This window comes from Paramacrobiotus metropolitanus, unplaced genomic scaffold, assembly GCF_019649055.1.
Source record: "Paramacrobiotus metropolitanus isolate TYO unplaced genomic scaffold, Prichtersi_v1.0 Parri_scaffold0000008, whole genome shotgun sequence".
Taxonomy (NCBI): domain Eukaryota; kingdom Metazoa; phylum Tardigrada; class Eutardigrada; order Parachela; family Macrobiotidae; genus Paramacrobiotus; species Paramacrobiotus metropolitanus.
In genome coordinates, this window is record NW_026570228.1 from 1,585,452 (window position 1) to 1,602,085 (window position 16,634).

A 16,634-nucleotide genomic window follows, 5' to 3' on the forward strand; every position below is an offset into this window, starting at 1 on the left:
CCAAACTTCAGCAATTTTTAATTTCTCTTGCGAATACCAGCTTTGGCACTGCATGTCTCAACCAATGCTGACAAAAACAACGAAAAATACTGTCTTCCAGTTTATTCAACAGAAATCGATGCTTAAAAGATTCAACTGAAGACGAGAAAACTTCAAAAGTATGTACAATACGTCCAACAAGAATGACTAAGCTTTCATGGAGTCATAGGCAAACAACTTTACACCATTATGAGATCAGGAGATGGAACAGCCGAATCTACTTGTTAGCGCTGGTGTACTTGGTCACGGCCTTGGTGCCTTCCGACACGGCGTGCTTGGCCAGTTCTCCGGGCAGCAGGAGGCGCACCGCTGTCTGGATTTCGCGGGAGGTAATGGTGGACTTCTTGTTGTAGTGCGACAGACGCGAAGCTTCCGCGGCAATCCGCTCGAAGATGTCATTGACGAAGGAGTTCATAATGGCCATGGCTTTGGAGGAGACGCCAGTGTCCGGGTGCACCTGCTTCAGGACTTTGTAGATGTACACTGAGTAGGACTCCTTCCTGTTACGGAAACAAACAAAATTACGTTTATGAAATTATCCAGTAAAATTAATAGCGAAATAATCCAACAGTAAAACAGGCAATATTAAAGCTGGAAAAAATTTGAAATGAAAAATTATTTTTCAATCAAATCACTGATTTCTCAAATGACAAAAGTCACAAAAAACCCAATAATCAAACAGTAAAATAGGCAATATTAAAGCTGGAAAGATTTTCGAAATAAAAATTTAATTTAATTTCCGATCAGATCACTTATTTCTCATAAACGGGCCTAATGATTTACATGTAAAGAACGAAAGCAAAACACGGAATAGGCAAAAGTACATCAACAAATTCTAATACGTAGCAAAATTGAAGCGTCTACGACTCTACGACAACATGTTGTAATTTGCTTATTTACATTACGTATTATTTTAAATGATCAAAAATTACGAACCTCTTCTTCTTCTTCTTGGCATCAGGATTGCGGATGGCCTTCTGGGCCTTCCCGGACTTCTTGACAGCTTTTCCGCTGGGTTTAGGAGGCATGGTGCTGTGACTGCGAAACGAGAATCTTAACTCAAAAAGGGCAAAAAATCAAAACTTCAAAATCCACACCAAAAGTTTCAAACACTTCCAACTGCATGAACCAACATGCGGATAAAATGGCTTTTATAGCCTGGTTTCGCAAAGCACTGCAGAGCCGCTCGATGATTTACTCCGCCCACTTAATAATTTCAGCGCGTGGATTGGATGTTATGGGGAGTAATTTTAGGCCAATCGCTAAGCACCGCAGAATTGTGACGTCATGGATTTGAAGTTCGGCTTAGCGCCGCCTTATCGGCAGGTACGCTTTCTGATTGGAGAGTGATTACGGTTAGGCGGTACTGAGGCTGGCAACGTTTAGATCAGCTGGCTATAAAAGCCGTAACAGCGGCAACACAAAAATCCATTGCCTGCTTTTGGAGAAATATTCGCTGAAGCTACAGCAAGTTGCTTGTTTTTATTTTTTGAGTGTCAGTTAAGCATTCCCCAGCATCATGACCGGACGTGGTAAAGGAGGCAAAGTCAAGGGAAAGGCCAAGTCCCGTTCCAGCCGTGCTGGCCTGCAGTTTCCCGTCGGCCGTATTCATCGTATGCTGCGCAAGGGCAACTACGGTGAGCGCATCGGTGCTGGAGCTCCGGTTTACCTGGCCGCTGTCCTCGAGTACCTGGCCGCCGAAGTCCTGGAGTTGGCTGGCAATGCTGCGCGTGACAACAAGAAGACCCGCATCATCCCCCGTCATCTCCAGCTGGCTATCCGTAACGACGAAGAGGTAAATAAAAGATCGACTAAATTTCCTCTAAAGTCTAAATTTACTTGTCTTCCATTTAAAGTGACCAAATTATCGAACATTTGTGACAAGCTTTCTCATGGTTCTTCTAAATTTTTTGTAAATATGAATAAATTTTGTTCAAATTGTTATTGCGTGGGATGTGTAATCTCAAAATTACTGGGGTTTGCGACTTCCAAATTATTTTCAGTGTATTTGAAAGTATTTGATTTAATGAGCCATTTTATGATTTCTGGTGTTGATTTTCTGTTTTATTTGTAGTTGAACAAGCTGTTGTCGGGTGTGACGATCGCGCAGGGTGGTGTGTTGCCCAACATTGCTCCGACGCTGCTGCCCAAGAAGACTTCCGGTGGACCGCAGGAGAGCACCCACGAAGCCAAACCGAAGGCCACCAAGAAGGCCATGCAGGCTGAGACCTCCGCGTCGCAGGAAGTTTAGAATTTATTGTCCGTGTTATTGACGTAATACGTGTCATGTTGTCGGAAAAGATCTCGTAAATGTCATTGTTGAAATTCCCGCAGTTATGTCTAACGTCTCCCACTTTCCTGCGCTCCATGTTATGCATACGATTTTTCCACGGATTTTTTTGGTAGTCTGAAGAGTGAAATGGCGGCCTTTTAACTTGTACGATAGTATTAATCGTTGATCTGCTTTTTCTCGCTGTTTAAAAACGAATCGATCAGGATTAAAAAAAGAACGAAATCTTGAAATTTGCGAAAGCTGACTTACTGTAATTTTATTGGATCGAACAAGTATTTCACACGTAAAACGAGAACACAAGTTACACAGCTGAATAAGTAGATCTTACGATAATTAAAATAGGCATTAAAAACATTCACTCGATAAATAAAACAGGCATTAAAATTATTAGTTAATTCTTGATATCCCACTTTAATTAACGTAATTATTGGTTATTAATTTATTGCTTAAAATTATTGCTTTCATTCATTTTTAAAAAGCGGAAACAATCTTGGACTCGAGACTGCATATCAGACTGAAGGGGCGTATGCAACAAAGCCGTCCTGTACTACTTCACTAATATTCTGCTGTATTTCGTGACGTGGCTCAAATTGTGGATTTTTAAAAGCAAAGTAAACCTTTTTTGATAATTCTTAAATTCTCATTAGTTAAGAAATTTTAGCTTGGATATTATCTCGAATCTGTGATGCGTTTGTACAATTGAGTTTGTTCTGATTCATCCTGAATCCCAAAAATTCCACAACATTGCGTTGATGAGGAGCCAGTGACTTATATCAGGGAGATCTCTTTCCGTGTGAAAAGTGTGGCTCACTTTTCTTGAATTGCGGGTGTGTTGCGTGTTCACCGTGCTGTGGACAATTTGCCGTGTTTGATCTTTACCATCATTCAGTTTCCACACGAAAATGGTTAGTAATTGAGCCATCATGATTAAACCATGAAATACGTTATAAAATAATTTTGAATGCAAATGTTATCCAGGTCCTGTTGGCTGCAGCAGTATGCAACAAAACGGGGAAAGGTAAGATGTTCGCCGCGAACCACAGTCATCTGTTCTTCGTGTGCCAAAGTGAAAGTTTGCTGTTTCTGCAGCGCTGCTATCCCGTCAGTTTGTGGATATGACACGGTCACGTGTCGAGGGATTACTGGCATCTTTTCCCAAATTGATGACCACGGGGAAGCAGCACACTTTCGTGGAGACCGAGTCCGTCCGCTACGTGTACCAGCCCATTGATAAGATTTACATGGTCCTTCTCACCACGCGCAATAGCAATATTCTCGAGGATCTGGAGACGCTCCGCTTGTTCGCCCGTGTGGTGAGTATTGTTTTGATGCACTTCGAAATTTGCTCGGTGCATAGTGACACTGCATACTGCAATTTTCTCCTTCTGGAGTTATGGGAAAACGTTTACTTTTTAATATTTTACTGTCGTTTTTTATTTTCAGTTTTTAAATTTAAAAATTCGAAATATTTTTTAAAATTGATTTTAATTGATTTTTCATTGTTAAATCTTACTTCTTTTGCGGCTGGCTGTTCAGAAAAAATGATTTTTTTATTTGGGTTGTGACGCAGTCACGCAGAAAAGTGCAAATATTGATAATTTTCAGATTCCGGAATATTGCAAGGTTCTGGATGAGGCCGACGTGATAAAGAATGCGTTTTCGCTGATTTTTGCATTTGATGAAATTGTGGCGTTGGGCTATCGGGAGAATGTCAGCTTGGCACAGATTCGCACTTTCACGGAAATGGATTCTCAAGAAGAACGCATTCAAATGGCTTTACGACAGGTACTGAATAATATGGCTGGTTTGACTTTATTTGTTTTGCCTCTTTTCTTAAAAACTTTTAGAATTTTACCGCTGAAATATTGTACGAGTGCTGCTTGTTTTACCATGCTGATAACATGCCCAACAATTTTGTAAGTAATACTGTTATGGATAGATCAGTCTCTGTCTGCTTATAGTCCATTTACACATATTTATATTTGTAAATTGTAATGCATGATTCTGATACGTAGTCGGGATGTTTGCATTGTAGTTACAGACTTACAGTTATATTTTTCCACTGCTGTATGGGAAAGTTTTGATGGTGATACGGTAGTTAAATTTTTAATGGTAATAAATTTTTTTAAGTACAGTTGAAGTACAATGTTTTTTAAGATTTGTGAATGTGGAAACGGTGAAACTCTCTGAGATCCGTTTGCAAAACAGCTTTGTTCAATTCATTAGACCCAAGAGCGTGAAGCGAAAGAGGCGTCCAAGCGCAAGGCCAAGGAACTGACGCAGCTGCGGAAAGATGCGGCGAAAACCGGCCGCGGAATGCCGGCCGGAATGGGCGGTATGGGTGGCGGTGGTCACGGCATCTCCGCGTCCAGCCCAGTCAGCACACCCATCGTGGAGAGTCGGGTGGATGAAAAGCCAGCGTATACGTCCAGGTAATACTCTCTTTGTGGCTGGAACTAGCGGTATAAGACATATAAATTATCACATCAATTCTGCAGATTAAAAATTAATATTTTGCAGTTGTAAACACTGAACAGTAGAAACTAATACAATTGTTACAATATTTTGTGTATCTTCATGAAAAAATATTCTGTAATTATAGAGTGTTTCCTCACTTTTAATGCTGCAACTTGATCTGTTTCTGGGTTACCGATTGCATATTGTATGCTAAAGTATGACAAAATGCAGTTGAAATCACGTATGGTACTTCGTATATAAAGTTTTGTCCGTACACAAAAAAATTGTTTCAGTTTCGTGCTCAATTAGTTTTTGCTTTTTCGTGCAGTCGGCAGGTTACATCCGGTAAAGCCATGAAACTGGGAACGAAAGGCAAGGATGTGGATCAGTTTGTGGATAAATTGCAATCCGAAGGAGAACGTAAGTAAATCAGTCTTTGAGATGCGTTTTTATTTGCCTAAAAATTGCATCAGATTAGCAGTGTAATATCCGGGTGTTTTTATGGGAATTGTTTGTTGTACTAGGCGTCATGTCGTCGACATCTACGCAAGTGCGAAGTGCAGCAGAAACACCGGCACAGTCTGCAGCATCTGCTGGAAAAGAAAGGTTTGTTAATTCAATTTAATGGTAGAAGGTGGTTGTTTTTGTGATAATAGCTTTTGCGTATTTTAACCAAAGCTGTAATGCAACGAGTTTGCATGAGGACTATTTGTTTTTGCCAGCGTGCACATTGAATCTAAGGAAGACATCAAACTGAGCGCCGGTCGTGACGGCGGCCTGGAGAACATGGAAATCACCGGTGTCCTCTCCTTCCGCGTATCAGATGAGCGGATGGCCCGTTTGGCCTTGAAGATTGATCTGGGCAATGAACGCACTCAAATTCAGGTGGGAGTTTTGCTATAAACCAACTTGACTGTTGTATTTATTAATGATTTCATAATATTGGAATCGATGATGTTTGTTCGGCAGCAGCGTACAAATAACCGATAATGTAGTGTAACGGCATTACAAGTACTTGTCAAAGTGTTGGGTGCTCTGTTTAGTTGATCAACCAAAGTTGATTTTGATCAACCAAATTTTAATTACAATTTGCACGCCATAAGAACGCAGGGCCAAATTACTTTTTGAAACAAATTTTTTGCAGAGTTCCTACATTCGATTCCGATTTTAACGGAAAATGTAGACGAAATTAAATAATCGCGCTACAGAGAGCAGAGAAAATACGGACTGTAATTAAGAATTTCGCTACAAAATTTACCGCTTTCGTAGTAATGCAAGTTCCTTGATCTGGGAATTTTATTTTCTGACAGCTTCATCCGAAATTCGATAAGGAAAAATGGCGAGCGGAAGGTATTGCCGCGTTGAAAAATCCCGAGGAGGCATTCCCACTGAACAACGAGATCAGCATCCTCAAGTGGCGCCTGCAAACGACGGAGGAAAGTGAAATTCCACTGGCCAGTGAGTGTTCTGGGATTAGTGCACAGCAATGAAAGCTGATTATAGTACAGTGCGCATTTCTGATGTAAAAATTTACTGTGTTGATTTTTACCATATCCGTTCGTGTAATCGTTTGTTTGTATTGCGTAGTCAATTGTTGGCCGTCGGAAGCTGGGAAAGGTTGCTCGGTGAATATCGAATACACACTGAACAACGAGGATGTGGAATTGCGCGATGTGGTTATAACCATTCCCATACCGTGAGTAACTGATGAGTTAATGAATGAAATTGATTTGCGGCAGTATTCTGTCGTTTTTTGTTTAAATATGAATTGAGTCTTGCCAGCTTGGTCCAATCATGACTTCGGCTCTGATTTTTTGATGCTTTCAGTTAGCTAAAAAATAGCTGGAACTCATTTTGAGAAAATCTGCAGTAAAATGAAAAATATTTAATTATTTTAACGGGGTGGAAGTTTCGCAAATATTATTGAACCTTTATTTAGCGGTTGATACGTCGCAGTAACCACTGTCCACGCCTAGGCCCTTGCACTACAAAACTAACGTTGTAATTTATTACATATCTGTATTCTTCTGGCAATAAATGATACCACGTGTCTTGTCAATACGTTTTCTTTCAAATCTCGCTGCTACGGTAATCCATAGAGTTTACAGCTTAAGAAAGCAAAAGTAGAGAAGAGAGATACGTAGATAAAAGTATAAAACTGACACAACCTGACTGTATTGTAGACCGGGCACCGGCAGTCCCGTTGTGGGCAGCTGCGACGGCGCCTACTCGTATGAGCGCAGTGCCCTGCACTGGCAGATTCCCCTGGTTGATGCCAGCAACAATAGCGGTACAATGGAATTCAGCACCCCCGGCGGCAAGCCCAGCGGATTCTTCCCGGTTAAAGTTGATTTCACCAGTTCCACGAGTTTACTGGGCGTCACGGTGAGTTGCCGGATGTGTACGAAGTACCGTTATATCCAGGGCACTTTTACATTGCGGAAATTTTATTTTACTGAACTTTCTATTCTCCGTTCGATCTTATATTTAAGATTATGTACGTGAATATGTTTACTGTCCGGTGTGTCTGGCTGATGCTTAGTGATGGCGTTCGCGTGGTACATTTTTCATTATTTATCGTAGCTTAAGAAAGTAGTTTATTCAGTAGTAGTCCTTATTGTAGCTTAAGAATTATTATTTTCTTGTGAATTTCCAGCATTTTTAAATTACTTTTTATTTTTTAATTTATTTTTTTTGTTTCTGTTTATGATAAAAATGGTATTTTTAATAAGTATCTAATTACTGATTGTCGGCGTTTCATTACAGATATGTATGATCAATTCGAGTATTAATTGCTAGGCAGGCTTTCATGTTGAAAATGTAGATACAAAGTTGTGATCGTTGCTGCTTTTTGGTTTGCGGCTTTTTGGTTCATTGTCGCTGATCGTTTCTATTTTTTTGCAGATTGACGAAATTGTCACGGCCACCACCGATGAACCCGTCAAATTTTCCACGGATCATAAATTAAATGTGTCGAAATATGAAATTGTTTGATGCGAGAACTGAGAGAAATTGCTGGTTTTTTAAAACTTGTATTTTTTGTAATCTGTTTTATCACATTTCGGCACGCTATTTATTCCACATTTTACACGTCGTTAAAGGAGAACTGGGTTAGTTGGATGTAATGAAAATGTCGAGTGTTTATTCAGAGAGAATCGTTGCAAACGGATCTAGAATGAAAATAAAGCCATTAAGGGAAAGTGACTCCAGCAGGTCGGAGTGTGCAGACGACAGGTAAATGATTTCGCACCGCATTTTTCCAACAACAGTAATCGGTTATCTTATCCGTTGATTGCACAGCCAACAATGTTGGAACCGTTTTTAAATAATAAAAACCGTGAATCAACATGGGTTATCAGGTGCAGCACTGCACCTGCACAACTGACGCACTGTCAATAATCAATGTTATCATTCCGGGGAAATATTCGCAGCGACGTGCTCAGTATTAGACGCGTCAACGGCGTGGAATGCTGAGCATTTCATTTTTCACCGGAAAATTGTTCACTAATTCTTTGTGTTTCCGTAAACCAGTTACAGGCATTTTTTCCCGGCGTTTTTGTTTACGATTTCTTTTGGAAAAATATTATTCTGGTTCAGCAATATTATTAACGCGGGAAGACGTAGACCGCGGACTGGAATTAATGTTTCTGGAGAGAAAAATGCCGAAAAAGACGGTGCAGACGACGTCCATCCTGAAACCGGTGGGAACGTATTATCGCGGTCAGTTAGCCACATTACACGTAGCGGATTACACATCCAACGGGCAGAAGATGCACGTGATCGCCAAACAGAGCAAGTACACGGAGGAATTTGATCTCGGTGTGGCCAAGATGTTCTGCGATATCCGGGAGGAGAAATGGCAGCCACTGTACGCACTCAAACATTCCAATGTGGTGCGGTATTTCGATGGCTTCTTCAAACATATGCTCGTACCGGAAGACTCCGCACCGCAGGCGCTACTCATTATGGAATTCTTTCCCGGTAATTAAACAACCTGAAGCGACGAAGAAATATTATAACAGTACAGAAAAATGTTAGTACAATATGAAGAAGAAAGGAGATAAAATAATCAGATTGATTCAAAATGACACTACAATTGTTTTTGGAGACAGTAGGTAGTATACTCTTATAGGTATCTGTATGTCCTTACTGGGTACTTTTATATTTTTAACTTTTTTTTGTAAGTTACAGTACGTAGAAGTATCCGAAAAGCTACTGTATATAAATGTGTATAAGAAAAGTATATCATTTATATACAGTATTTATGTAATACATAAGCCAGAAATTGCGAGTCTGTAGCATCTGTCCTTACAATGCGTAGACGTATATTTAGCGGTTGGCAACTTCGGCTTTGACGAAATGTGTGTTGAACGTAGAGCAGTGGCGAGCATAAATCTTGTGAGAGCATCGCCAGCAGAGATAATTCCTATTACAGCAGATAAGTACTGTGTATACTTTATACTATACATTTCCGAAGTGAATTTTCAGGTTCATTTTGCCGTTGTACTTCATGGCAGTTCATGCAACATTTTCCCTACATTTTTTTACCGAACATTGTCACATGCATTTGGCTCATAAAATTCACTGCCCACAGGTGGTGACTTGCACCGGTTGTTGCACACGGCCGATCTGCCGCGCACCCTCTGCCTGGACTATCTCAAACAGATCCTCCTCGGCCTGGAATACCTCCACGCCAACCGTCTCAAACACCTGCATATCCAGCCGCGCAAACTCCTCCTGGATGACGCCGACTCCGTGGGCACCTACCGGACCATCAAAATCGCCGGCCTCGACGAGTCCGTCATGCTTGATACCCAGCACCCCCAGAGCCTAGCCACCCTGCGGGAAGCGGTCCGCTACATGTCACCGGAAGTAGCGCAGTTTCTATCTTCAACAGACAGTCAAAACGCCGCAACCGACGAGTTTCCGGTACAGGGTGTATCCACCCGCAGTGATGTGTACAGTGTCGGTGTGATCTTCCTGGATATGGCGTTCTACACCGGGAAAACCGTGTTGGTGCGGAATAAAACACGACCGCTGCAAAAACGGCAGCTGGCGGTGGACGATGAGACGGACGCGGAGACGGTGGTGAAATTTCTCGTGGAAGGCGGATATCCCGAAGTGCACTACACGGCGTCAGCGGTGTACAGGGATTTCGCGGAGCGGTGTTGTATGCGCAGTGCTAAACAGCGACCAACGGCCGCTGATTTATTAGCGCATCCGATATTCGCGGCGGCTGCACGCCGCGTCAATGAATATCTCATTTAAAGTTTTCGCTCGGAACGGTCTTCAATGTTTTTTTTAGCAAAATCTTGGCTGTAGCATTTGATCAAAGGTCAAATTTCAATAAGGAGAAACTGAATTTTGCATTTGCTGGTTGGTATAAATAGCTGATACAAGTACCCTAATAAAAAGCGATCGTAATATTAATACTTACCATTAGCACACTGCGAAATTGTACATAGGATAGTCAAGTACTTACTGCTAAATGGGATATGCTTTATATCGTTAATAAAATACAGGACTACGTACTAATAATCATGAATCCACAAATATGAGGGAAAAATGCGCATGGACGTGTTCTGCTTATGCAGACTTTGCAATAAAGTGACGGACAGGGTTTGAGATGAATGCCCAGACGAAATGGAGCCCAGCGAACTTTGCGCAGAATAGTAAAAGGTCATACTATGGCTATCAGCGCGTATATGCCCGCCACTTTAGTTTCATTTGACTGCCTTTGAACGGAAAATAAGTAACGTACTTATTTAGAGAAGAGAGATACATAAACTGTCCGAATTTCGGCTGACTTTTCTCTCTCATTTTCGGGATGTTCGTCCGTGAATCAGGATTTTCGGATGTCATTCTGTCCACTGTGTGCCCATCCACACCTTAACCAAAACGTCCGCTGCATATTTTACCCTCTACCTTTTTTTTACCCTGTAGTGTACAAATCATTTTCGCAAACGGAAGTTTTTTCATGAAAATTATTTCGTGCCGGACGCTGCCGCATCGGAATTATTACGCGGCAGGACCGGAATACCAATATTGCTTGCTATTGGCAGTCGGGCGTTTTCGGCGTGAACTTACTGTACGTACTTCGTAGTTCGTACCGGACATTCCTGCTGCATAGTGGTTGTCAAGCTATACTTCTACAGCAAGAGATTTATTGTCGAACTAACATTAATTTTTTTGTACCGACATTTGTCAAAAACTTAATGCTAACATACAGTAATGTATGAATTAGAGTGGACCCTGCACCTACTTGTACAGCGTGGCTTAAAGATAATAAGTACAGTACTGTAATAATATTGTAATAATATACACCGTATGGTGGTGTACTAAAGGTCAGTCTAGCACATGCTTATACACAATCAACGCAATTTTGTACGTACTTATTCAGTATGAAATTACTAAGGTTAAGTACTTAACTGTAAATTTGTACGAAATAGATGCAGTACATAGAGCTGTGTAGGTCGTAAACCGAGTGTTCGAATTTTATAAAGGTCATCTCTGTACACGCTTTACACAATAATATATTGTAGTACGGAGTTAAACGTCATGTACAAACAGCAGCCCCGCGATGTGCGGAAACTCTACTTTCAGGAAGCCCAAATTGAACATGACCGGATCATCAGTCGTGCCTGGCAGAGTAAATACGGCCGCCTACTGGACGAGCAAACCGAGCGTATCGGCACGGTGAACGTGGTGAAACCCGGATGGTGGAAGGAAGCTGACTACAATATCTCCGACAGCGCCAAGATCGCCCGCGACATTACCGTTCTCCTCCCGCGTATCAACTACCCGCCCCGGGTGCGCCGCTTCCCGCCGCACCAGCCCCCGGGACCGGAGGTCACGGAGCATATCCCGCCGTTGTCCCTGCAGTACCCGGTGCCGGCGACGGAAAAAGCGCCACTGACTGAATACCACGGCCGATTTCAATATTTGAAAAATCGCTGGGCGTTGCCGATGAATCAGCGTTTTATCGTTCCACCCAACGTCAACGGGGAATATGGTTGGGAGAATGCCGGGCAGGCCGGGAAGTCACATGAGGAGACTCCCAAGAATTTCGGTGTGCGGCCGGTGCTCGCCAGGGAGTTCTACCGGCAGACGGGTGTTGTTAATCATAAAGAAAGCAAAGTCAAACTTGACCTTAGTGCACGATAACCGTTGCTAGTAAACCGCTTCTGAACGTATACTTATATATTCAGTTTTTGATGCTCTAGCAGCTTATGACTATGTACATAACATCCAGTATCCGGTTATGTGCAGCGTTACGTTAAATCTCCCGTTACGTGTAGCGCTCACAAACCACACTGAAACTGAAATCCGTAATGCGCTCGTAAAAGGCAACAGCTGCACAATGCTCTAATCCGGCAATGGGTCGTGTGCGGCATATATGTAATCTTATCGCTCAGGAAAAAAACAATACAAAGTAAAAAGGTCAGCTCAAAAAATGCACAACGAAAGCAGATTCCCCAGTGTCCGTCGTAAAACAAATCGCCAGTAGCCAGATCCAGAGGTACACAGAATGCTCCGATGCCAGTGACCGACAAAAAAATGGAAAAATACAAGCGCTAAACGGAACATATCGTCCTTTTTTGATTTGCGAAGCCTCCCGACCCTAGTTCTCATTCATTCATATATCAAGAGCAGACAACCCGGTTAACGGGACTTCAACGTCTGGTCGCCTGCAAATATCACGGCGTTAAAAACACCGATTTTCAACCAGCCTTTCTTATTATCACCACATAAAAACTACAATTCAACAAAATTATAAAATCACAATTATAAAACTAATATAAATTCAATTCAATTTAATTACTGGGTTAATATATTCAATTCAGTGAATAATATACGAGAAAAAGTTCAGTAAGTAATATAAAATAAATGATAATATAGTAATAAACAATAATATAATAACAATATAATATGGATTTTCCTAGTATGGATTACGTATACACTCACCACGTGAGATGGGGAAACTCATTGTCAGCCGGAGCTGTTATTGTTGTGCTTTATTTTGCATAATAAAATTAATATATGTTCCAAAATAAAACAATCATTTGCACTAACTATAAATATTTATCAAATTTTTCTAAACATTTCCTTTGTTTACGAAAATCAACAACTCCCATTACGTTTAAGCTGATGGCTTATTATTTTTACGAGCACTTAGTGTAACAGCCAGTGCACTACAAAACACCATGAACATACCAGCCGTTTTACACCTAGCTTCACAGAGCGTGATATGCATCATACGCTTCAGTGGTAACGAGGAAATGTGTGACATAAAATTGACATAAAATATAATTGTCATAAAAAATTGTCTAATTACCTGCTCACCAAGTTTACGGAAATAAGAACGTTTAATACAGCAAAATCATTATGCATCGATTCTGATCGTTAATGTGCATGTAAGTATTACTTATGGAAACGAAACAGCCAGTACAGAATGCAATTATCGGATTATTACAACTGCCAAACTGATTACTGTCATTTTATTTCCCTGGTACAATCGGAATGAGGTTTTTTCATTTTTATATATAATTTTCTGTATAACAAATGCTGTCAAAATACTAAACAGGAAAATACCGGTATCGTACAACAGCTGGCGCATACAAATTCCCTGTAACGGGAACCATCCCCGCATTCCCAAGCCTTAACTCCAACAAGCACACCCGCAACGTGCAGCGCTCACACAACCACACTGAAACTGAAATCCGTAACAAAACGCGAGTAACAGCCACAATGGTCTATCCCGCAATGGGACGTGTGCGCGCGCACACAACCCTGCCGTTCAGGAAAAAAAACAATGTACAAAGTAAAAAGGTCAGAACAAAAAATGTACAACGAAAGCAGATTCGCCGGTGTCCGCCGTAAAAACAAATCGCCAGTGGTTCAGTCCAGAGGTACACAGAATGCTTCGATGCCAGTGACCGACAAAAAAAATGGAAAAATACAAGCGATGATGAAGCGTCTGCTAAACGGGACATATTGTCCTTCTGATTTGATTTACGAAGCCTCCCGACGCCAGTTCTCATCGGTATTCTTCCGCCTGCAAATATCACAGGGTCAGAAAAAACCGGTTTTCAACAACTGAGCAATTTCAACCAGTCTAGTCCTTTGCTGTCACTACGTGAAAATCTAAATCTGACATTGTTCAATTCAAAAAATAATATATTGTTGAACAATATTAACGTTATTGCCGAACTTTATAGAAAAAATCAGTTTAATGCCGGGAACTGCAAACCGAATCATTATGCGCTAAAAGCATGATTCCATAAAAAGCCCTCAAGAAATTAAAAAAATCGGGAATTTGTTACGTACGCAAAACCAGCGTATAATTATAATTTCATACCTACTGCAAAAGTTAAAAAAAATTTACAAAACGCGTAAATTACCAGGAACATACAAGCGTCACAATGTATACATTACGAAAATATTAAATTCAATAATATTCACGCTTACTGCGACGTCAGCGGCTTCAGCGACCCGCTACCACGCGCCCACGTCCGCTCGCCTGGACCCAGCGTCACCGGCGGAGATTCCGGTCCCGCATCGCTGTCCCGCTCCACCTAGACACAAATAAAACTTAAAACTTATGAAAATTTTTTAAAAAATTTTTAATATCACGTAGTAAGACCGCGTACGCATTGTGCGTTATTCATTCAAGGATTGCTTTTAAAACAAGCATTTTCTATCTCATTTCACGTTGCATTTACCAGCATCCAACTTACACTAAGTGCAGTGAGGAACTTTTTGGTCTTGGCATTGGCGGCTGGCTGCTGGCGCATGCGATGTCCATCCCCGGCCGCGGCCGCCGTCGGCTCCGATACGGAGTAGGACGAGCGGAAATGCGGCTGCCGGATAAATCCCGGCTGGCCCTGGCCGGCGGGATGTTGAGGATGGAAATGCGGACGTGTGTTCTCGTTAACCGGCCCGTTGCGCGGTATGTCGAAACGCTGGAAGGGATGTCCGAGGTAGTCGCGAGCGGCGTGCTTACTGGGCGACTGCGCGAGATGCTGCGACGAATCACCGGCGTCGGTACGCGATGGGAGGATGATGTGTCGGGGCGCCGGAGCGAATTTCTGTTTAACAATAATACAAAAACTTAATAATACAAAAACTTAAAAACCTTATTCTGAACTATGTAGATGTAAGAGAACTAGATGTAACAGCACCAAAATAACAACGTTAATTACTGGAATTGAATGCCCACACACTACGATTTCGCCATATTTCCACTTTCATGACCACTAGAGCAGCCAAGCATGTGAACGAAGCGTACGTAGTCCATTGCACGACATGATAACCAAAAACATTTTCGTATAACAGAATTTCAACGCCAACAATTTCTGTCTTCCAAATTTTTCAAAATAGATTTGCACGATTACAGAACAAACAGCATTACAACGAAATAAAGGCCAAATTTCAAGCAATTCCTTTGAAAATTTTCCAGGTGCCGTGCATAAAGACAAGAATTTTTAAATAATTCTCACGCAAAAACAAAAACCATGAACACAATAACGACCGCCACTGACCTCGAAATGGGACCGCCCATGACCTTCCCCGATAATCATGGGCAGCACGGGACTAGTGCTCTCCAGCAGGCGTTTCGCGCCCATCTCACTCCCCACCGCCGACTCCGAGACATACCGCGGCCGCTTTCCGCCGCCCTCCCGTTCCTCCTTCCGGACACCCTCCTTCTTAATCACGTCACTCAGCAGCGCCACCAGGCGGGGCTGGGCGCCGTGCGCGCGCACCCGCTGCTCAATGGCCAGCAGCACCTCTCGGGTGTACGTGACACGCCGCGGGGCCTTCTCGCTGTCCACCTGCGAAAGCGGGCGGATCAGACGATCCCGGACGGTCTCCGCCGGCCGCACAAAGGCTGGTGGACGGGCGTGGAGGTCACCGGGGGTCAGGGATTTGCGCGGGAGGGGCGCACTGCCGTCGGCCGGCAGATGGCAGAACCGGTGGAAGCCGTCCAGGAATTTGGCGGCGTGCGGCTCCCCGGCTTTCCCCAGGATGGTCTCCAGGCCGCGAAGGGTCTCCGTGGACTTGTCGATCATTTCCAGGCAAGTGTAGATCAGGAAGGTCGCACAGTCGTAGATGTTCGGCCAGTCGACCGTCAACTGCGCGATATCCGCGGTGATTTTCTTCGCACTACAAAAACAAACTCAGTAACTACCGACAAAATGTACGGTATATATAAAACATCTTCTATGTGTTTGTTCTATTTTCGGAATTATTCCTTAAAATTATTCTAGATTCATTTCACTGAAAATTATCAATAATAATTTTCATCTTGTTCGATTTATTTTCTTATAACGACGGTATTCTACCAAAAATGACCTTATAAAATCATGAACAAACTGCACGAATCTTCGCCTCTCGTTAATCTCTTTCTGAGTAAGAAGCTTTGCCTCCCAACTTCAACTAATTTCTGATCGTGGTAGTGATTAATTTCCTATTCAAAATATAATGATGTACAATAGCTAAGTTTCTAAGAACGTAGCCCCGTGATTTTGCGCAGTGGCTAAATGTGGCTTTCATGCGAGGAATTCAAACGATAATAAAAGTTCAACAGCAACACCGCTCATAAATCGACAAGCATACCTCAGAAAAGTAGGTTAGCGGTTTAACGAGCAGTCAACTATCCCGTAAATAGTAGCAGTTGAATAACGAGCAATTAAAATTTATCTGTTTATGTCGCCAGCAACAACCACCGACACCAGCACACACTGCACAGTCAAACCATTTCACTAATATTGTAAATTTTTTAATAGCTTAATGGGAAAATTATCAATGTCATTGCAAAAGCCGGCGCATTCCTTGAAATATCTTG

The 16,634-nt window shown here is 42.1% G+C and overlaps 6 protein-coding genes across 11 annotated transcripts in view; 4 read left to right on the forward strand and 2 right to left on the reverse strand.

Moving 5' to 3' along the window:
• Window positions 1-16,634, reverse strand: part of LOC129582551 (histone H2B) — a 26,494-nt gene continuing 9,860 nt past the window's right edge. Inside the window, exons 2-3 of one of the 2 annotated variants that reach the window (XM_055474073.1) lie at window positions 976-1,138; window positions 1-539 (exon numbers count right to left, since the gene is read on the reverse strand). In XM_055474073.1, the coding sequence (XP_055330048.1) occupies window positions 257-539; window positions 976-1,067 (375 nt within the window). In that variant the 5' untranslated portion in view covers window positions 1,068-1,138 and the 3' untranslated portion in view covers window positions 1-256. Of the gene's footprint in view, window positions 540-975; window positions 1,207-16,634 lie in introns of those variants that run through there. The other variant, XM_055474072.1, reaches the window with a different exon arrangement.
• Window positions 1,400-2,554, forward strand: LOC129582550 (histone H2A). The gene is made up of 2 exons (XM_055474071.1): window positions 1,400-1,834; window positions 2,114-2,554. The coding sequence occupies exons 1-2, from the start codon at window positions 1,559-1,561 to the stop codon at window positions 2,288-2,290; spliced, it is 453 nt and encodes a 150-aa protein (XP_055330046.1). The 5' UTR covers window positions 1,400-1,558; the 3' UTR covers window positions 2,291-2,554.
• On the forward strand, window positions 2,932-7,984 carry LOC129582547 (coatomer subunit delta-like). Its single transcript, XM_055474068.1, has 12 exons — window positions 2,932-3,237; window positions 3,311-3,350; window positions 3,422-3,645; window positions 3,938-4,117; window positions 4,559-4,764; window positions 5,118-5,209; window positions 5,314-5,395; window positions 5,512-5,674; window positions 6,100-6,247; window positions 6,377-6,485; window positions 6,973-7,174; window positions 7,694-7,984. Exons 1-12 carry the CDS (start codon window positions 3,235-3,237, stop codon window positions 7,781-7,783), a joined length of 1,539 nt encoding a protein of 512 aa, XP_055330043.1. The 5' UTR covers window positions 2,932-3,234; the 3' UTR covers window positions 7,784-7,984.
• On the forward strand, window positions 8,256-10,201 carry LOC129582548 (uncharacterized). Its single transcript, XM_055474069.1, has 2 exons — window positions 8,256-8,770; window positions 9,384-10,201. Exons 1-2 carry the CDS (start codon window positions 8,257-8,259, stop codon window positions 10,055-10,057), a joined length of 1,188 nt encoding a protein of 395 aa, XP_055330044.1. The 5' UTR covers window position 8,256; the 3' UTR covers window positions 10,058-10,201.
• Window positions 11,238-12,094, forward strand: LOC129582549 (protein ATP6V1FNB-like). The gene has a single exon (XM_055474070.1). The coding sequence runs from the start codon at window positions 11,348-11,350 to the stop codon at window positions 11,951-11,953; it is 606 nt and encodes a 201-aa protein (XP_055330045.1). The 5' UTR covers window positions 11,238-11,347; the 3' UTR covers window positions 11,954-12,094.
• Window positions 13,311-16,634, reverse strand: part of LOC129582546 (uncharacterized) — a 6,397-nt gene continuing 3,073 nt past the window's right edge. For all 5 annotated transcript variants that reach the window (XM_055474062.1, XM_055474063.1, XM_055474064.1 and 2 more), the window contains 4 exons: window positions 15,331-15,952; window positions 14,527-14,877; window positions 14,258-14,364; window positions 13,311-13,844 (listed from right to left, as the gene is read on the reverse strand). In XM_055474062.1, the coding sequence (XP_055330037.1) occupies window positions 13,802-13,844; window positions 14,258-14,364; window positions 14,527-14,877; window positions 15,331-15,952 (1,123 nt within the window). In that variant the 3' untranslated portion in view covers window positions 13,311-13,801. The remainder of the gene's footprint in view (window positions 13,845-14,257; window positions 14,365-14,526; window positions 14,878-15,330; window positions 15,953-16,634) is intronic.